The sequence below is a fragment of the Thalassophryne amazonica genome, chromosome 23 (genome assembly GCF_902500255.1).
Source record: "Thalassophryne amazonica chromosome 23, fThaAma1.1, whole genome shotgun sequence".
NCBI classification, from domain to species: domain Eukaryota; kingdom Metazoa; phylum Chordata; class Actinopteri; order Batrachoidiformes; family Batrachoididae; genus Thalassophryne; species Thalassophryne amazonica.
In genome coordinates, this window is record NC_047125.1 from 23,625,271 (window position 1) to 23,647,851 (window position 22,581).

At 42.1% G+C, this 22,581-nt stretch overlaps 1 protein-coding gene across 3 annotated transcripts in view; it reads right to left on the reverse strand.

Moving 5' to 3' along the window:
• Positions 1-732: 732 nt before the first annotated feature.
• The window catches only part of nlgn2a (neuroligin 2a), a 328,641-nt gene continuing 306,792 nt past the window's right edge, over positions 733-22,581 (reverse strand). For all 3 annotated transcript variants that reach the window (XM_034164052.1, XM_034164051.1, XM_034164050.1), the window contains 5 exons: positions 11,211-11,396; positions 6,827-7,092; positions 3,712-3,865; positions 2,767-3,133; positions 733-2,187 (listed from right to left, as the gene is read on the reverse strand). In XM_034164052.1, coding sequence (XP_034019943.1) covers positions 1,353-2,187; positions 2,767-3,133; positions 3,712-3,865; positions 6,827-7,092; positions 11,211-11,396 — 1,808 coding nt within the window. In that variant the 3' untranslated portion in view covers positions 733-1,352. The remainder of the gene's footprint in view (positions 2,188-2,766; positions 3,134-3,711; positions 3,866-6,826; positions 7,093-11,210; positions 11,397-22,581) is intronic.

Genomic DNA, 22,581 nt, shown 5'->3' on the forward strand with positions numbered 1-22,581 from the left:
ATGGTGTGATCTTGTCTCTCTAATTAGATCCACCTATGCACAGTCGACTTTCTCTCACAGAGGCGCACATCAAACACAGTATGGCTGAAAATCGCGGTGTATACGGTGCGAACGAAGGTGTACGCAAAACAGCAGCAGCTGCCTGGTTTGGCTTTGTTTCTCACCTTCACTGAAATACAAAAATAACTCTGTACAGGCAAACTACGATGACAAATCTGGCAGGCTAAAAATGATCACCGGGATACAGAAGGAGGAAGCAGCTAATGTGGCGCGGCACGTTGCTGATGGTTGAGCTGCGTCTCCTGGAGGAAGAAATAAATCGAAACAATACCATGGAAAACAAAAAATGAATTATTTTCAGGAGCTTCTTCGTCTATGGTGTAAATAAGCAGAAACAGAAACCCCAAAGACAACAGATATGATTTGATTAGATTTGGGAAACGTGCACAGGTACGGCGTCCTTCCCCCGCCCGCCAGCTTTAAAAATAAATCATGCATAGATCCCCACCGAGTAACCCCATTTATATACTTTCACCTTTGTACACATTTATATATAACTATATATAATATTTCTTTATATCTATATTTTCAAAAAAAAAAAAAAAATCCACAAAAAACAACAATTAAAACAAATGATGACGGAAAGAAAAACACAATCGAGGGCCAGTTTGGCACTTTGTCACACAGCATCTGTTAGTTGACAACAGGAATACTCTAAAATTTTCTTTAAGGTTCCCCCCCTCCCAAAAAAATAAAAAATAAAAAATGCAAACACAGCAGTACATACTTGGCACCAAAAAATGCTGGTAGAATGAAAGTATTGTATTGTTTCATAGCCATATTCTTACTGTGTGCACTCTAAGACTCCAACAGCTCTATAGTTTTTGAATCCTTTGAGTAAAAGAGTGCTGGGGAGGGACAGAATCATATGCGGAATGAAAGGTACAAAGCGGGAGTAAGATGCGGATGTAGAAAAGAGCAAATGTGTATGCACAAAAACAGCAGGGAGAGGAAAAGACAATGTCACCAATGTAAGAAGAGGGGCGCGAAAAATGTTTCGTCCCTTCAACATTTATCAGGGGGCTTTAGTCTGTAGACCTTTTTAAAACACCACCACACTGATCATCCACTGCCCAGCAGTTCAGCTGTTTCTCCACATGGAGGGAACTGTTACCTTTCACAGCACTTCATGGAGGAGGTGGAGTTTTTTATTTTTTTATTTTTATTTATTTTTTGGAGAAACAAGACAATAAGAGAACAGAATAAAGGCCCAGATCCAGACTCTTCTTCTACAGATGTAGCAAAGCCAGTCTTCCAGGTCCTTAGGTGGCGCTGTGTAAGGCCAGTCCCTACTATACCCTGGTGGTGGAGTGGGGATGGGGCAGGGTGTTGTTGTGGCCAGTGGAGGGGAAGGTGTTGAATGCATGGAGTGGCTGCATGCTGGTGATGGTACTGGGGATCATGGTGATGGTGTTAGGCGTCATCAGCGGCACATCGTCAGGGGCACGGCGAAGTGCAAGAGTGTAGTCAGGTGGGCAGGCGGGCCGCAGGATGTCGTGAGGCCGGAGTGGCTCCATGTCATGGTGAGCATCGTGCTCAGAGTGCTTCATCTGCAGAGACATGATCTCCTCCTCCTGACTGTGGGCCAGGTCGTTGGCTGGGCCACCCCGCTGTGGAGAGAGCCTGTGGCGCCGCATCTCATGTCGCTTGTCACGCTTGTAGTACAGGGCAGCAAAGGCCAGGATGTTGAGGAAGAGGAGTGACGCTCCCACAGCGACTGTAACACTCAGCTCAGTGGAGTAGTCGCGGGTGTCTCCAGGGAAGAGGTCCTGATGTGGGCGTTCTGAACCTTCAAGCTCTGGGTCAGAAGGGAAAGTAGGATAGGGGTGCCGAGTTGGTCTTGGGCCCGGTGGCCGCGGCCAGGGTCTATGAGTTCCTGGACCAGGCCCTGGAGGCAAACGGGTTGTGGTTGGGAAGAGCTCCTCATGGAGGCTATGCAGGTGGGGGACTAATTCTAGCCAGAAGGCCACCTTGTTGGCCCTGTAGTTGTCTCTGACACGGGGTTTCAAGCCAATGTGAAGATACTGCTTGTCCTTGGAATTGAACTTTGTCCAAATGACCTCCTCAAAGCGGTTGGGCTTGGTGTGAATGAACTTGGTGTCTTGAGGGACTGGTAAGTTAGGGTCCCTAGTGGAGGAAAACAAGGACAGGTCTTTTTAATTTGGTTTACAAATTTATGCAGGTTCCTATGTAAAACAACACTAAACATACACCTGATTTTGAAGTTTTTCTGAAAAGAACAGAAACATAAAGCTAACCTTTTCTAAACTATCAAAATCTGGTATGTGATATCAGAGATGTCTTCCTTTCACAAGCAACATTGGCCACCAAGACACTACAATTAGCAACAAGGCTTCACAAGCAGCTAGATAGGGCTGTCTTTATATCATGTTAATGTTAAAGGCTACAAATATGGCCCAAAATGGAGGTTCACTGGTCCTCCACTTTATTAATCAGAACCCCAAATATTACAGCTGAATATGCAGTCATTTTTACAGAGGTACGTTCAGAAACTCATGGACCAATGATTGACTGACTCCATTAATCCTACACTTGCCGTGCTAATGGAAAAAACTTCTGATTAACCAAAATCATGAATTACTGAACAAAGAATGCCGTTATGCAGCTGGCAGTTGCTACACTAGCGGTTTCAGACCACACTACAACCACAGTTTGACACCAATATTAACCCTCAACAACACTTACCCAGTCTTGGCAAAGTTGGTCCAGTACGTCATCACCACTGCACTCAGCATGACATCATTCTTTGAGAAGTTGCACGGGAACAGGTCAGTGGCACCAATCATGGGCACGCCAAATACATATGGTATCTCATCTCCATGAGCGGCGTCAGCCCATTCAGGCCGTGTCTCTGTCTGGCAGTGATGGTAAAATGTGTAAAAGTAAACTGGAGACTGGAACTCTGCATGGAGTTTTGCGGTGGCAATTGCTGGTGCCACCCACTGGTGGTCCGTAAACAGAGCTAACAAGGTCTTCCTTCGCATGTCCCCGTTGTCTCTGTCTGCCCAGTCTGTGTACATGAACTTAATGGTCTCCCTCAGGATGTCTTTGCCTAGTGGTCAAGGTATGGAGGGGTTTGAGGTACAAAAGAGGACAGGAAAGGGGAGGAGTCAGGGAGGAAAAGAGAAATCTGAAGTCAACAGCAAAGTCATTATAGGGACAGAAAATTCTCACAGTGTGATCAAGAGATGTGGTCGAGGAACCAACATAAGAAGAGGAGGAATGACAGGAACCAAGAAAGAAAGAAAAGACTTCCATAATGTGCCTCTCAAAGAATGAAATGAAATGTGTCAGGGAGCATTACTGCATTATCCAAATGTGTCTGTATTTTGACTGTGGCCTGCTGTGAGGGGTTCCAAGCTGATTTGTTGGAAACAACTGCTCTGTGATTGGGAGCTTGCTGCCTGGGGAATGATGAGCGACAGCGTTAACGCCTGACGGAGCCTCAAAAGCGAAAGCAAGGACCGACTGCGGTGAAAGATAATCTCAATGACAGGCAAGCTCTTTATTATGCCCGACTTGATTGATACTCTTCACTGGGCTCACATTTACGTCTCTTCTATGTTTTAAGGATTTGGTATTTCTACCATGTACTGCTGTTTTTTATTATCAGAGTGGTGTCACACTCACCCTCTGGGTATCCGTAGAGGTTGTCCACAAAGTTAGAGATGGTGTAGTCGAATGCTGCAGCTGAGATTCCCTCGCTGTCTTCACTGTCGTCCACAAACTTCAACCCCTCTCCTTGATTCACTCCTATCAAGATGTCATAGTTGAGAAACTCTCCCTGGTGGGGATGAAAGGAACAACAAATTGTTTCATGAAATTGTGAAAATTATCACTTGAAGGTAAAATTTAAATAATATTAGACAAAGACTTTTATTTAATAATGTCAGTTTTCCATTTATATGCAATGTTTGAATATTGCCATATTTTACCAATACGTTTAAATACTTACAAGCTCATAAATACATGCCCTGCTGGTACTAGTACTAATAAAAGACCTCCAGCAAAGAGCTAACTTTTATGCAAATGTTTGTTGGATCACTGACAGATTTATAAGTAATTAACTAATTTTCACTACTTGTGGTGAAATAGATGATGCTCTGATCACACAGCAACGGCATTGGCTGGACAAAGGATAAAAAGTAAAAAAAAATAAAAATAAAAATCACAAATCGCAAAGAAAAGATGCACAAAAGATCATGTACCTTTCCCATCTCCGAATAGCCTGTGAATCAAGCGAAATCAAACAGAACGCAAAATAAAATTTGTTGACAACGTCTGCAAAGATTTTAACGAAGGACCGAACAAAAGGAACAAAACAAAACCGAAACGAATGAAAAAAACAAAGCTAGTGTCGACCTGGACGCTTTAAACAAAGTCAGAAGGAAACATACACGATGACGTGATTGAAAGCGGGTATAAAACCGAGCGCTGTCAGCCTTGTCGTCATTTGTCTTCACATTCTGAGTTCTTGTGGCATGTCTGTACCTTGTTGTACATTTTATCTGTGATAGTACTTGTCCTGACAAGTACCTCTGACAAATCCATGGCATCACCCATGGGGACAGTGTGTCAGACGAAGGCTACATCCGAAGACATGCACACACAGGCCAGCCACAAATGGATGAAACGTGCGTAAGTAGTTAAAGTAGTTGATAAAACATTAATGCTATTGTTTCTGTATGAAAACGTTGCTTTTGTTGTCCTAAAAATGAACGATTCATTAACGATACAAGGATGTTTTGTATGTTTCAAAGGTTTAGTTATTGATTTGTTCAGATATTGTTGTGTTCGTGAACCTTCATTCAATATGTCGGACTTGGGTGGTTGAGCAAAGTTGGAGGAAAGTCAAATGAAATGCTAATGTTATGCAAACTAAGCAAACCGTCAAGAATGAAAGCAAAATGAAATACGAACGAATTGAGGTTGTCGGCAGTATCCATTCAAATTTTTCCACAGTTTAAAAATTCTGACAAAGCGCCAGGTGCAGGAATGAAGCTGAATGAAGGTTAAATGATGTCTCCGAAAGTCAACCAAAGTCCAGATTTCTTGTTTCACTTGGGCATCGTTGTCCTTTGTTAGTGCCGAGTGACGGGCTTGAGTCCAACCTTGAAGAGGACATGTTACATTTTGAAAATGTAATTATTATTATTATTATATTATTATTAGACTCCATGTAGTCTCCCATCAATACTTACGTTTCTGCCATTTTTTGTACACCGCATAATGCAGCCGTCAACTTGTCAAGCCTACAGTGTCTCTACAGGAACTGTACTCCACATGCCCAGCAACAATTCAATTAAAGACTTTTGGATATGCACCTGTTTTTACCTCAAAGGAGCTCGTAACTTGTCACTACTCATGTCTTATTATTTCTTTGAGAGTGTAAATTATTTTGGACATGTAATGTCAATTTTGTGTGCTTTATGAACAGTTTCCCTTTGCTGTTTCTCCAAGTTACTTGCAGCATTAACATATCTTAGTCAGCTATGGTTTGTAAGTGCAGGCAGACTTTTAATTACTTGGGGGGGGGAGTCTGTCTCTTTCAGCAAAACATCTTTAATGATGACCTCATTGTGAATTAGTAGTTGTGAATATAAAACCCCAGTCAATAAAGAATCACTTCTCCTTGTGCATCTCCCATAAAAAGGGAAAAATCGAACACTGATTTTAAACACATTATTGGAATCAGTGCATCAGTGGTTTTAGGCTAAAAATAAATGACAGAACTCACAGAGTGCATACCCCTGCCAAGGGAAAACACTATTAACTCTGGAACTACGGGGCGAAGAAGAAAAATTAAGCACACTGTGGGTAAAGGCTATAAAAACAAGAGCACTCTCTGAGTAGTAAGTTCATTCAGCTTCTCCCCTTTTCATCTGGGGTCACCACAGTAGATGTGATATGGTCTGATTGTTGATTTGGCACGTTTAAATCAGATTCCCTTCCTGACTCAACTCCACATTACATGGCGTATGGGCACTGGTGGATTTGAAGCGGGAACCTTCTGATTTCGAAGCAAGGGCAGGAACCACTTGCTCACCACAGTGCTACAGTATATTTATAGCCTAAATCAACTCCCTATGATTTTGGTAATAATTGGTAATAATTATTACCAATTGGTATGTTTGGTAACAATTAATAAGTAGACATTAATTATTGGAGGAGGGTCTACAATTTGGTGGGCTCAGGGTCTCATGACTACTTTTTGCAGATGATGTGGTCGTATTGCCTTCATCAGCTTGTGACCTCCAACACTCACTGGGTCAGTTCGCAGCTGAGTGAGGAGCAGCTGGGATGAGGATCAGCACCTCTAAATCTGAGGCCATGGTTCTCAGCAGGAAACCGATGGGAAGACCCAGGACTACGTGGAAAGATTATATCTCCACATTGACTTGGGGATGCCGCGGTATCCCCCATTCAGAGGTGGTTAATGTGGCCCACAAAAGGGAGGTTTGGGATCCCCTGCTGGAACTGTTGCCACCCGAGACCCGATCCCGGATAAGCGGTTGAAGATGTATGCATGTATGTATCATCATGTCTTTGATTATGGCAAAACTAAACCACAACTTACCAACCCTGTATTGTTTTTCAGTGTGTCATTACATTGTAAATTCTGTTAATACCAACTGGTTACTGTGGATGTGACTTTGTGTAAAGATCAGACTGTTCCATCAGGTTTATCTTCACAGCTTAAGTTATGCCAATACTTTAACAAAGATTCCGGACACCAGACCCTCACTTGTTGCATGAGAATCTCAGGATCATCAGGCACCACGTCTCCATCTACCACAGGCCCAAAAGCGATGTGGTAGCGGGCTGGCTGGATGTCCTGGTCCACCAGTTCCCTGAAATTCTTGCGCCTGAGGCAGTCGACCAGGTCAGCCGTCTCTGTGTAGGTGCAGCCCACCTTCCTGGCTAGGATCTTGGTGTACTTTAGGGGTTGGTAGTTGACTGACCAACTGGAGATAGCTGTTCCACTTTGAGCTATGGCTCTCTGGAACAGACCTGAAAGGATAAATGTACAGCGTGAGGGAGGTAAAGTCCTAAAAATGGGTGTATCCTGACTAGATGTTGTGGCTTTTCATCTTATTTGCATAAAAGAACTCTACAAACTTCACATGTGGGATGAAAATGAGATAGTACTTGATGTGCAAATCCAATATCGTGTCTGTTTTCTACTCATCCTCCACTCTCACAACTTCTGTTTAATATTTTAAACTATCAATTCAATCCCCCCCAACATTATCATTTTCACTGGAGTGCAGCTGGCAGACACAGAATGTAACTCCAGACCAGACACGGCAGGGTGAGAAAAAAAAGGCTCATCATCTAAGAGGTTAAAAAAAGCCATTTTTTTGTGTGCTGTCCACTTCTTTCTGTCCCTCTCTTTCACTTGCTTTTCTTCCTCTCTCTGCCTCCTTAGTTCTGCCAATCCTGTTGTTTGAGGCACTCTTGTGGCTCGTTAAAGCCCGCCTGCCTCGCACCGTCTCCTCTGGCATTGTTTTTTGATTCTTTCCATTTCTCGGCCAGATGATTGGTCAGTTAATTATTAAACAGGGTTACAGCGTCTCTTTACCCTGGGAAATCAATTACAGCTTGGAACCAGCTACACCTTCCCGTCTGTACCGAGAGAGACACACACAGGATGATATGGGCAATGTTTCTGACTGGTCTTTAAATCTGTTTTTAGTCACTCCCAAAGTGCAGCTTGCCAGTATTTTTCTTTTGACTTCTCTTATATTTGACAACAGCATTACATCAACACATTACTAGCTATCACTCTTTTTGCTAAACACCGTACCCAGACCTCACATTTTCTCTCATCAGTTTCACATCTACACTTGCTTCCTGATTTCTGACTATGTTGTAGACATGAGTGGTGTCTCTGGTGGAGCGATGGCAGATTTCTTACCTGGCGTCTCTGGCAGGGGAGGGAACATGACAGACAGGTGGTGTCTAGAGGGCTGATGTTACACCGTTAGATGCCGATGAAGATGAGGGCGGTGATGATGATGGAGTTATGACAAGGCGGGGAGAAGGTTGTGAAAACAGAGGAGTGGCGTTACGGAGGAGGGGTTGTCAGCAACAGGAGACAAGGAATTATTAGTTTTTTCTCTCCTCAACATTAGGATTTCTCATCTGTTATTATAAGATAATAATCATTTGGTGAATAAATTAGCAAATTAGACTGGGTAGTAAGACAAGGCTACTACATTCTAGCTGAATACACTGATCACAAACAAGCCTCACTGAATAACGTCTGAGTGAGCTATATGCTAAGCTAGCTTGATAAAAGCTAACATGTGGCACATTGTAATGAGTAGGCAACAACAACTAGCTAGCTAGCCAGTATGTAAAGTAGTGCAGCCACTAGCCAATAATTCAAGTACATGGAGCTAGTGCATATGTACTATTTAGCATTGTTTTGTAACAGATTGGAAATGATCAAAATCTGTATTTATTACACTTTATATTCAGGCAGGATAGATACTATTCCGCCCTTCCATGTTAGGATTTCTCCTTTGATATCGTAACAGTTAGATAATTTTGTGAACAAATTAACAACCGTAGGGTAGATGGGTTGCTAATGTGCAAGCTAATCATCAACAAATATATTATAACTCAAAGGTCAACCATTATATAAAATCACTGTCTGGGTAGCAACATGGTGCTACTAATAAACACATACTGGCTGAATCCACTGCTTACAAACAAGCCTAACTGAATAAAGTCTGAGCTACCTACATGTTAAACAAGATAGCTAATAGAAACTAGCTCTCAGCAAGTTGTAAGTAGGTAACAAATACTAGCTAGCTAGCCAGCACGTAGAGTAATACAGCTGCTAGCGGCTAATAACACAATCATTAAGTGACACCAGTGTACATGTACTATTTGGTTTTATCTTATGACAGACTGAAAATTACATATGTAAGCAGGACATGATATTATAAAGTCAGACAATATATTACACTAACTAATACCACAGCTCCCGAAATTGTAGACACTGTTTATTACTTCCACTTAATTGATACAATGAAATAGAGTGTGATGCTAATTAGCATTAGCAATGAGACACTCGTAAGAGTTGCCATACTTTATCTTGTGTACAGTACATACGTTATATCCTCTACATTATATGATGACCTTTTCTTTTAAGCATAAACAGCTTGTTAAATCCTAATAAAATCCTTTCCAATAGCCACTTTGATGCTTACATTTAAGAAAATGTACTGCAGAGCACAAAAATTAAGCAAATAAGTTTTACGAACATGACTCTGCAGATGATATATTAATTACTAAGTTGATTTTCTTTATCTTTAACACAGATACTTGTGTTGATGTGCATTTCCACTGTGGTATTCCTGCCAGAGTAAAGGCTTTACCACTCAAACCTAAATATTTTAATATTGACTGGGGTGATTTCTAACAGTCAAGTGAGTCACCTGTCTCTGAGGAAAGGGCTGAGTTAATATGGAGGAGTGAGCAGACATCGGAGGTAATTATAGAGGTTGTGTTAAGTGGACACAGTGACAGGAGCAGATGCTCACTCAAGCTCTGACGACACACATTTGTTTTCGAGGCACATTTACACAGACAGAATGAGTCAAAATTAGAGCTGTGCGAGATGTCTGCCGGATGCTTCACACACCTGCACATTCACACACACACAAAGCACTGATTGAAACAGATGTGTGGCGGCACCATCACGCTCCCTCTAATCTCTCACTTTCTTTTCACCCACCGCTTTGTCTATTTCTGTCATCTGCAGTTGGTGTGTTTAAGAGAGGAAATGAGGAGAAGTGTGAGACGGGAAGAGAGAGAGAGAGAGAGAGAGAGCGTCTTTGAGCTGTGTGGGGAGTGGAGAAATTACAGTTGGAGGGTTTAAGAACAGCAAGATCAAAGGCGAGGCTCGCGCGACCATTTGGCGGCTACATTGATGTCAAATGAGATCAAAGCGGAATGGTCCGTAGGCCTTTCTCTGTTGGCGGCTCAGTGTTAAAAACTGAAAGTCCTCAGGGCGTGTTCTAAGTAATAGGGAGCACGGGATCACACAAGTGTGTGTGTGTGTGTGTGGTTGGGGGAGCATTAAAAAAGAGAAACACTTACCAAGTCAGCCTATGTGGGCTAACATCAGAGCTTCAGCCTTGAACTCACATGACAACTTCTGTTCAAAGAACAAGGAGTCTTTTCCTTTTTAAGTAGCTGAGTTTGGGGTTATGTAGTCTAATGGTGCTGACAGAGTTTTAAACAAGGCAGAAATGTATCTCAACATCTTTTCCCTCCTCTGCTTGGAGCTGATGTGCTTTATCATTGTTGCTATGGTTCTGGAAGCCAAATGTATCCTGATTTTATAAGGCCTATAACCATGACAAATTAAAAATTTTGAGAAAAGATTGTGAGACTGTGCCTGGAAGTTGTTTTAAAGATTGTGAGATTGTGCCTGGAAGTTGTTCTACCCCTTTCTGTTAATGGTATAACACAGTCTTTTTTGGCTCACCCACTTACACACAATCAATCACACATGACTGTGCCTTTGTTTACACATGCTACTCACATTGTTGCTAATCAGTCTTGAATGAGGCATTTTACCACAACAGGGACTATACCCTTAACACCTCACAAACCAACATACAGGGACTAGTTCCTAGTCTCAGGTGCAGAATGAAATCCTGAGTAGGATAAACAGAAGAACTTCTGTTTCCACCAGGTTCTAAAGACCCTACAGTGACACATGACTTAAACAGGTAGGACTGACAAAATGGTAAAACATCACAGATGAACGGACAGTGTGGGTGTTTAATGAGGTTGTGAGGTCCTTCCCATCATGGCTCACAGAGTGGGTACATGATAGCAATAATCACAGATGAACCATGTCAATGGTATATATTTCTAAAATATCCATTTGGGTGTCTGCAGCACCCAACAAGTTATACTTGAGATCATTCTTAAAAGACACCTATGTTTGAAAGTCAGTTTCTGTTGGACTCTGCCAACCGAGTTTGAAATCGTGATCATGGGTAACCAGGAATGGAGAATGGAAAGTGGTTGGATATGAACCTCTGGTGTTTAAATGGTCTTGTGAATGGAAAGACTCACGGAAATGCTAAAAGCAACTGGTTTACCTTCTGAGTGGTGGGAAAGGATAAGAAGGTTGACGCAAGATGCCCCAGCTCCAGAACCGAAGATGGTGATCCTCTCTGGGTCACCACCAAAATGGCCGATATTCTCATTGAGCCAACGCAGAGCCTGAATCTGGTCCAGAAGACCATAGTTCCCCTTAGCAGACTGATCACCAGTACTGAGGAAACCTGGGATTTGGTAGAAACAATGAAGTAGGATGTTGGAAGAGGGGCAGAGGATGAAGGAGACAAAGAAAAAAAAGAGAGAGAGAGAGACAGAGAGAGAAAAGTATGGTATTGTTATTAGTATTTGTGTCTTTTTCATTTATTACCTGTCTACCAGAGAACTGTGTACATATTTCTGTGTGTTTGTTGTAGCACATAAGCATTCATCAACCAGGACAAACAGAGGTCACACAGAAATTGCTTTTTCAGCTCTTCTCCTAATGATGTTTTTCTCTGAAATTTCACTGAATTGAGACTTACACAAAGCAATGCACAGTAGAGCAGCCGGCACTCTGAGAAATACAGGTGACCCTAATCTGAATCGCACCAATGATGGGATTACAAATGAACACACAATGGGCCTGGAATTTAGGCTTGCTGAGTGCTTTATATATCATTTGTCTTTGAGAAGGTCTTTTGGCTTCAGAATCTGTACAGGATTCTCTCATGTACAACAATCAAAAGCAAAACTTTTATCAGGGAGACAAAAAGAAAACTGGATTTGCCCCTGCACCGCCCTCATAGGTGCCCACACCATACGACACCCCTTTCTCAGGTGCAGGTCACTTCAGTCTGAGCACAGTTGGGTATTTGGCACCACCTACTGTTGCAGATGTATGCAGACATGTAAAAAGCTGGACCCCAAATATAAGATGACCCCATTTTTTTTTCAGATGGACTTCCAAAGTCCACTGTCACATATACAGAACAATATTGTAAATTCTATTTCTCAGATTTGTAACTGCTCTGATTTTAAATGTCATCAATGTCATGTTCTCACAGTACACACAACAGACAATGAATACTGCATGTATATCTGTCAACGAAAGTTCGATTTAAAGTTAGTTGTTATATATTGCTGGTGTGCCAGATTTGCTCTTAATGAATTTTTCCACCAGTACACATTTGAACAGCAACCCAATTATGCAGTGCTCAGTGTTTTGAAGAGTTCAATCTCTCTTTCATCAGGCTCTTATTTAAAGAGAAAACAAAGAAAAAAACATTTTCCGTGTTGTTAGCTGACACTCACCTCTTGATTACTGCCGAGTGTCCGCCAGAGATTCAAAGGTCTGAATCTTTACAATTAAGTACCTATTAGCTACCAAGCTCTCAGATCAGGATGGGACTTTTAATTAAATCTTTATTAAAGACAAGGGCACTGAAAAAGTCATTCATTAAGCCTACACTGTAATGCTTAAAGACCTGTGTACACAAACACACTGTTTGCTAAAGATGTCTAATTAGTGAGATCAAGATCTGGGACACTTTCAAATAAAGCCAAAGTGTTGCAAAATTCACTGATCTTCTGTTCCGTCCTTGAAGTCGCAAAACTATAATAGTGTTGTCCGTAGCACTGGTTTAAATGTTGGAGCAGGGAATTAAAAACATAGACCTGCAACAGCACAACTTTACTAAAAACAAACAAACAAAAAAATCTTTTTTCCAAGGGACCAAACACACAAACTCAAGCGCATGACTCCATGAGCAATAACAACCAATGATATAACAGTCACATATTATCAAATTGGATTGGCTTTATTGGTGCGCAACAGCAGTACAGTAGTAGTAAAACTATGCTAAACATGTTGTGAACACCCAGAAAGAATGTAATTAATTTACAAACTCCTGGAATCGAGAACGTTATTTGATCCATTGAGATTCTGTAAATATTATAAACCAAAATCTGCCATATTACCTACTCACATACACAACTCCAAAACAGGAAAAGTTGGGATGATGTGGAGAATTAAAAAACAAACAAACAAAAACACAGTGATTTTCATTTACTTTGACTTCTATTTCAGTGTAGACATCCTGAACCCAAAATATTTCATGTTTTGTGTAAGATCCACTGCCTATGTATTTATTCTTGCATTTTCCATATCATCCTGATTTGAGTTGAGGTTGTATTATAAATCAGGGAAACTAAACTTATTGCAGTGAAATACTTGAATTAACAAAAGACAAACCTATGTAGAGTCTAACAGGTTATACCAACCTGGTCTCATGGCAAGTCGTGATTCAGCAGCAGGAAATATACATTAATCTATTGGTTCGTGATATTGTGACGAAAAGTGCCTCATTTTCATCACGGCAGCACAAATGCATTCTAATTCATTCCGTGATGGCTGCACGAAATTAAAAGTGAAGCTGGGGGGTGGGTTATGGTTAGGGTGGGGGGAAAGAGTAAGATTAGGTTATGGTTAAGGTTAGGGTTGGAGGTAGGGTTAGGAATAGTGAGTTAAAAAAAAACCCATCATGAAATTTTGACTTATTTCGTCATGGGAGCACGAAAAAAAAAAACGTGAGAATGGGCTGGTTTATACACACACACACACACACACACACACACACACACACACACACACACACACACACACACACACACACACACACACACACACACACACACACACACACACACACACATAAAATACTAAATACTTTTCTTACAGGCATGACTCATGAAGTGATTTTTAGAATAACAGTTGTCATGGAAATGGATAAACTGAACCAGGGGACTTTTTGTGTAGCAGAATACCGACTCATTTAATTCTTAAAAATCATTAATTATATTGTCTCCTTGTTACTGACAAGCTGCGATCATCTGACTGTGAGACTCTGTGGAACAGAAGGCTACTTTACGTGCAGTTTCTTCTCTGCAATCTAATATCAGACTGAAAAAAGATAAAAAAAAAAAAAACAGAGGAGATGGTTAAAATGCTGTAATACAAGATGAAAAGTGCAGCTCTGCACCAGCAGCCTTTAAAATGGCTGTGCTAAGGAAAGTCGGTTCGAGGGGAAGACAGGCAGAGAGCAAAAAAGGAGGGAGAGAAGGATACTGGGTGTCCTGTGAATCCCGGATAGATGTGCTATGTTTCATCTGCCTCCAAGACAGCGCACGCACACATGCACACACACCCAGGGACACTGATCAAAGGCTGACACTACAAAGAAAACCGCCCCCCTGCCCCCACTCTTTTACGCGCTAAAGCAGCCGACTAACACACACGTGCTTCAAAACAAGCATGAAGCCCGTCCACAATCACTGAGAAAAGAAACAAACAGATGTACGAGCTGCTTATCTGAATAATGTATAGGACGCGAGACCTGCGCCGGCATGTGTCAGGTCTCACCCGCTTCTTTCTAAGGTGATGAAAGCCGCCTTGTTGCGATCGCCGGTCTACCGCCATTTAGGCCGGTGTCTAAATGTTGCAATTACAGCACTCTGCTGGTCATGCCGTTGCACCACACTATCACTCTGCTGCCACTTTAAACGCCTCACCGCCTCCAGAGGGGCTGCGCCAATTTATGCAAAAAGAAAAAGAGGGTGAAAGCAGGATTTGGACGGGACAGAATGTGGATATCTAACACTCCTTTTTTAAAAGCACACTGAAAAACCAGCTTTTAACCATTTTTGCAGCCAGGCTGCGGTGACTCCACCAGTTCAACACCCTCCTCTCTTCTGGTGCTCTTCTCCTCTAAAGTTGTGATTACTATTGCGCGAGTGCGACAACCCAATTATCCATGAAATTACTTAGATTTTATGGCTTCACACTGCGCACAAGTATCACCAGTATGTGAGCTTAACAAGCATTTCTGAGGGAAAAAAACAAATGTTTTAAATAAAATATGAACAAGAAGTGACAGACTGCAACACTCACACTGTACATGTTTGACACCAATTCACTAAAATAAATTCTTACTTGAAATAAATTGCAGAAAACTCCTTTTCCACAGACACATATATTAACATGCAATTGACATAACCAGAGGTAATTTATATGGATTAATTTACAGAAGCTAAAAGGTGTGGAAATACAGGTAGGGACTGTGTGCACTATGTAAAAAAACTGACAGACTCCCCTCAGAATTACTCCCCTCACCTCCCAAAATAAACCTGTCAGATCAGAATGAATACTGCAAGAAGCAATTTATCAATCATTCATACTGACATGACATGATTTTTATGGATGTAACATGTGACGATGGAGGATAAGGATTTTGCAGCTTTGCTCACTGATCACGATTCACGTTCATCAATAAGGGAAGAAAGCAGACCCATTTCTAACCCAAATGTTAATGACTGAATTGAAAACTGTATTATCCAAGTAGTAATAATAATAGTAGTAATTGTTAAATCAAACAGTTGTGTCAATGACATGCAGTCTGAGTCCCAGGTCCTTCTGTTGTTTGTGCTCACACCACATGTGGCTGCGGCCGAATCCATCTGGACAACACCCCACACCACCACTGCAACTCAGGGCAGACACACAACAGCAGGGTTGGTCATGGCCCAGATCACTCACACTTGTCAAACAAACTGGACTTTGGGGACATAACATGCTCGGGCACTGTCCAGAGTACACACTGTGACTACACTCTTAGAGAAATAAATTTTTCAGTTTAACAGCTGTTATATTCTGTGGCTGTATCTTCCAATTGGTATTTCCATGCTTTGGAAAATCACTACTGTTTACTGGGAAAAAGGTGATGTCAAAGTTGTTTTGGACATGTTTGAGGGAATATAGCTTGAATTGCTTTAGTCACTATTTCAAACTGTTTCACATTTTGCTGGACTCTGTTTGATCATTAACAGCCATATGTTGAGCCTGTTTGATGAAACAGCAGTGCCTAAATAACTCCTGAAATGTACATGGGCATGCACAGTTGATGCATCACATCATAAATGATGCAAAACCAAGGCCTAACTGATTTATAGCACTCTTGACAACAATTCTCACTGTGCCAGTGTGTCCTCCACCGAGATGGTTGTGATCTGCATAAACATGATCTTAGACCTTAAACTCCTTAGCTGTGGTTAAAAAAAAAGAAAGAAGAAAAAACCTGCACGTGTTACCATTTTTCTGGCCTCTTCTCCCTTATTAAAACTCTGTAGGGCACATGTGACCAAGTCCATTGCAGACAGGGTTGTTCTGACTGACTGCCAAATCTAGTCTTAAAATAAAATGTGCACCGGTTCATTTTTGAAGATGTTTTTTATAAATAACTCAGGTTTTGAATTTTAAACTGGCCTTAGATTAGATTTCTTGTGAACTTCTTCTCTTCTCTTCAAAAATAAGATCAAGAAAATGAATAAATAAATAAATAAATTGTTGACAAATCCAAATTAAATGGGCTACATGTTTTTAAACTGTCTGAAACAATAATTGTCTGTACGACGTGTGATGTGCTCATCTCATCTGGTGTGTGGGCAGTTTGATTCCGAAAGCCCCCGTCACACATAGCAAGAAAGTGCAGGAATCAGTCCAACACAGCAAATATTGCCATAATCCGACGCAATTGGGAGGAAAAGAGGCGTGGTCAGGAGTGTCAGAAAGCATCCGGATTACCTCGTTGACACCTGCACGATGGCAAACAAAGCACATGCAGACAACAGTTTAGATGACACAGACTGCTATCAGACGGCCATAAAAGGCGCTGCTGACTCCTCGACGTTCAAATGTCTAGATGGCCCAGAGTGGGAGGCAGCGCTTTGTTGCTCACTTGCAAGTGCGTAGCGCAACAGTGTGCGTGATACACGTGTGCCCCATGCACATGCGTGGGGCTGCAATTATCACTCAGCCGTGTGTCTGTGTGTTCATGTATGCATAACACTGCATGACAAGTGCATGAGCGGGGCGCATGTGCACGTGCGTGCCACTGGACAGCTTTACTGAAAGTTTGCTGGCATTGGGCCATGCTGTCCCACGTGTCAGATGGTGCACCTTTCCAGTGAACTTTAATTTCTTTTTTCTTTTTTGCTGACTTCAGCAGCACACACAACTCTGGACTTATTTGTTTATTTTAGGTGAGAGGATTTTAACCCCAGGCTGCGTCCCGGCTCCACGCCACACTGTGAAACACTCCTGTTTGAGGTGACATTCATGTTTATTAATGCTGTAAAGGCCTGGCACGACAGTTCCATGTCATATCTCCTACAGAGTTAGAAGCTGATCATATATTACAGTGTGAGATCCGTTCAGATCCGAGCATGATGCATGCAATGATGTGTTACTGCGCACCAGGGAGAGGTGCAGCTGACCGTGTTATATACAGTTATGATGGAGACAATATTCACATTATTTACTTGGCCCATGGGAAGGAATAGACAAATATACTATATACACTATAAGGTCGATTGTGGATATAACAGCTTGTTCAGATTCACGGGGCGTGCACACACTAGCGCACGGTGCTTTTGGTTTGACAGCCGCTGTTCACATTCACTGTACATGATAATAAGTCATTATCATTACCATGATGAAGCGTGCCACATACATTTCAACAGTTCCTTTGTGTGTGTGTGTGTGTGTGGGGGGGGGGGAGACACACATTATTATATGTGGCACGTGCAGGTCACACCAGCAGGCTTTGCCATGCCAGATCCATCTCACTGTTCCCTCGTATGCGCTCAAATTAATTTGGATCCTGTTTTGTCGCCATCAGAATATGTAAATTGCGGTCAGATGGTCCTCAGATTGCACATGGATCGCCACTGGATAGGTGTCCCATCTCGACCGTGCCCAGAGGGTTTTGAACATGTGCATCACACTCGGGGCCGCCGGCCGTTTTCGACCAACTGTGTGGACTTCCGCAGATGGCTGTCAGAATGTTTTGGAACTGAAATCTGACAGTTTTCTGATGTGTGGCGATTCGTCATTCTGACACCATTCTGCGCCATTCTGGCTATGTGTGACGGGGTATAAAAGAATTTGTGGTCCTGCATTTAATTTAAATATACAACTTGACCCATTTAATCCATGTTCAAAAAAGTCACTGAAAACATTTCCAAGAAACTAGCACCTGAATTCTTTTTATGTAGGCTCTAGACGATGGATAGCAATGTTGTGTGGGCTGCTGAAGAGGAGGTACTGCTGGCCTCCACCAGAGGGCGCCCTGCCTGAAGTGCGGGCTTCAGGCACGAGAGGACAGCTGTCAATCATCATCTCCAACAGCTGTCATCTATCAACCACTCCTGACATCTCCACCTCGCTGCCGAGATATCTTCAAGCGAAGAAGGTAATACCTCAGCCGTGATTGTGCCGTGTGCACATTATTTTCTCTATTCTGTGATATTGTTTCAGGAGTCTGCTCACTGTTGTTGTTCTGTCGGAGTACGGAGTGGTAACGAAGTGAAGGGCGTTCACTTGTCACACCGCACTACAGAGACAACCGGAGTTGAACTGTCAATAAAGGTGGAGGTGTTCTTTCCCACTTTAAAAGGAGAAATCTAACAGATCTGACTGTGTTACTGGGTGTGCACACACCCACTCTTGATTGTTTCTGCTTCCTGCCAGCAGTACCAGATCCGACAGCCGGAGACGGTGACCACCTGGGGACTCGGGACTTGGCGGCTCCAGTATTCTCCGGGTTCGGTGGCGGTGGAAATCGTGTGGGTTCCGGCTCCTCTCTGGACGGACGTCTTCTATCCTCGAGCCTGCCCACACGTCACCTTTGTAGATTGACTACATACAAATTCTGTAATTGTCTGTATTTCGTTGTGCACATTCACAACAGCAAAGTGTTCTATTTTCAGCTCATTCATTGTCCATTCATTTATGCCCCCTGTTGTGGGTCCGTGTCACTACACTTTCACAACAAGCAAAACACAAAAGTGCCATTTTTAGGTCTTCAACACACTTAGAAGTAGGAGATAAAAGTCTGATCATCTCGATACAGTCTTGGTATGGAAACCACTCAATAACTGTGGAAACTGCTTGAAATTAACGGCTTGAAATTAATTGCTCAGACGCTGACATCAGAGGACCGCTCTCCATGCACATCAAGCACAAAAAAGCAAGGCAGCAGAGAACTCTACCTGGATAAATACTTACAGCACATACTGTATGGGTACAGTTATGTATATAAATTTACATACACTACGGCTAAAAATTTAAAACTCAATTTTCTCCTAATGTATATATTGTATTTTATAAAAAATATGTATGTTAAATCTGTGAGAATGTCTGCTTTATTTCCCCATAAAATAAATAAATAAAAGTTATAAGATTGGTTAAATCCATTTTGTATTCCCTATTCCAGTCCTGTCAGTCCTTTCCGAGCATCTTATTTCAAACACCTGAGATAATACGCCTTGGTTTGTGGTTTATTGTACCAAAGTAGCATTTAACAAGTGTGTGCTCCAGTATTTCCTTTGAGTGAAATTTTCATGTTATTTAATTACTGATACCTGAATTATTAGCAGGTAGCTTGGTAACCGTAGCTCTACTGTTATTCCATGGTTACAGAACCAGTCATAATTTTTAATACTTTAACGCAAGTCACCCTTCATGAAAACCATGAAAACTTTTCGCTAATGAAACACCTAAATCAAGGTTAGCCTGTTCGCTTTAGCTGGTTGAGATGGCGCCGTGTTTGGGCTTCATTTGTCCCACTTAGCTCGGGCACAGTCTTGCTCATGTGCCACGTCTTTACCCATTTATAGTTTAGCTACAACTGAGCCAGAATAAGTACAATTTGAAAAATTGCTCTTCAGAAAAACTATGAGTTATGTCACAGAGGGTTTGTCCAGTAGAAACACAATATAGTGTTAGTGTGAATCGGACCAGCGTCCAACATTTGAGTGCAACACATGTACATGTAGAAAGAACTCCCCTGTAAAGGAAAATACATGTTTGAAAGTCAAACTGTCGTCATTCTGAGGACACCTGGAACAAAAGGCTCTGATTTATAGAAAAACTCTGGCATGTCATATGACATTTAAGTGGCCCATTTCACACGTTTTATCTCTTCAACATTAAATACCCTTTATTTCCACTCCCTGGCTCCTCCTTTTCATGGGCGTTTCACACTTTTCTTTGCTAATTCACTCCCCTCTCGCCCATACTTTTATCTCCGTGGTCCCCCGTGCTTTGACAGCTCCTTCATTTAAACTTTCGTCTGAGGCTGCTCACATCTGAATGTGTTTGGAGGTTTGCATGTGGAATGTCAGCCGCCTCTCCCTTTCTTCTTCTTCTTCTTCTTCTCTTTTTAAGCCTCGTCACTCACACTTTAATGAAGTCACAAGGTCGCTTTTTTTGTTTGTTTTGCATCAACATGGTTTGATGTTGTCTGAAGCGTGGCGTGCTGTCATACTGTACGCTGTGCGTATGTGTGCGTGCGCGGTACCACGCTAGTGAAAGAGAAACCAGGCCAGCTCCCTGCAGAGTACAACTGTGTGTGTGTGTCTGGTTTGCATAGGAGAGTGCGACTGCTCTTGTATTTGTCATGTGAAAGAGGAGGAAGACAACAAGGAGGGAGATCAGAGAAGGTGACGGAGACAGAATTAGTCACAAAAGGACAAACACAGAGAGAAGACAGTGTGAAGACAGTCAGGTGTGCGTCCACAGGGACACAGACTCCCTTTTAGTCGAGTTGTTACAGAGTGGAGCTGTGTCTATCAATCAGGTTTTGTTGCACTGTGAAAATGTTTACAGCCCCGAGGAATAAAAGCTCACCGGCCTGATCACACGATCATCACCGCCCCTGTTTCCTTCTTTTGCATATCCACTCCTCTTCAACTCTGCAGTCACTTTCATTTCTATGGCACCCTTGGGTTTTTCTGGCGCTGGGAGATCCTATTCAGTCAGAGGGTAATGATGGGTAAAAAGGGTGCCTCGAGCCAGATCGGACAAAACGCATTGTGGAATTTTACAGTAATTGTTTGCACTCACTGCATTTGCAAAAAAATAAAATAAAAAAGTTGTGTTTCAATGTTGAGATGCTAAGGTGCAAGGTGTAAGACGCACTTCGCAAATCCATTCGGGGCATAGCTGAGTGCACATTGCTATCTTGAGGTTGCATATTTATGAGTAGAAACCTGACTGCTGAGCACAAAAGGGGCTGGATTAAGGATCCACATTATACATGGCTGAATGACACCTGCGCTGTGTCATGCGCAATTTATGCGAAGACTAGATTAGAATAGACAGAACTTTATTAATCCCTTGGGAAGACTCCCTCAGGGAAATTGAGGTTCCAGTAGCATTTTACAGTGGCACATAGGGTAAGAAGCACACACAGCATAAAAAGTGAAAGTAAAAAAAAAAAAAGTTTGCAAATGTAAATATAAATACTGTTCATAAAATTTCTCTGAAATAAAATTATGTCATGCTTTAAATAACATCAAAAATTGTAACCAGAGAGCCCACACCTCCAGTGGGGCATTTGTAATTCTTTTATCCCCAGTGAATGTTTGTGACATTGTAAGGCAAGAATACTCACACACACACACACACACACACACACACACACACACACACACACACACACACACACACACACACACACACACACACACACACACACACACACACACACACACACACACACACACACACACACACACACACACACACACTCATCTTCAACCATTTAGTCCAATCAAGGGTTGCGGGGGGCTGGAGCCTATCCCAGCAGTCATAGAGTGCGAGGCGGGGTACACCCTGGACAGGATGCCAGTCTGTTGCAGGGCCACATACAGACAAACAAACACATTCACACCCACACGCACACCTACGGACAATTTAAAGTTTCCAATCCACCTAACCTGCATGTCTTTGGATGTGGGAGGAAGCCGAAGCACCCGGAGAGAACCCACGCAAACATGGGGAGAACACGCAAACTCCACACAGAAAGGCCACAAGTGGGAATCGAACCCATGACCTTCTCGTTGTGAGGCAACAGTGCTAACCACTAAGTCACCGTGATGCCAGCAAGAATACTATATAATGTAATACAAGCAAACCCTACCATTTTATAAACCCATTAAGTAGCAGTTTTTATGTAGATTTGCATAAAACAAAAATATGTTGAGTTTTTATTGACCCAACCACCATGTCGCCACAAACGTTATCACAATTTCAAAATATGCTGAGAATTAGCATCGGCAAATACAAAGATTAACAAGGATACATAAAGGGATAATAACACAGGCCTCATTAATTCATTCATTTCTATTCTGAATCCTGAATCGAGAATGCCACAATGTTTTTTTAAATAATGTGCTACAGGCCAGAATGACAGGTAAGCTCCCAACAAAGAAGCTGCAGAGGAAATACCTTCTTGCTCAAGAATAAAAAATTGGTTGCCTTTGCATGGAAGCCTTTAAAAATCTGACTATCCACAAGCAAAAATGGAATCTTCC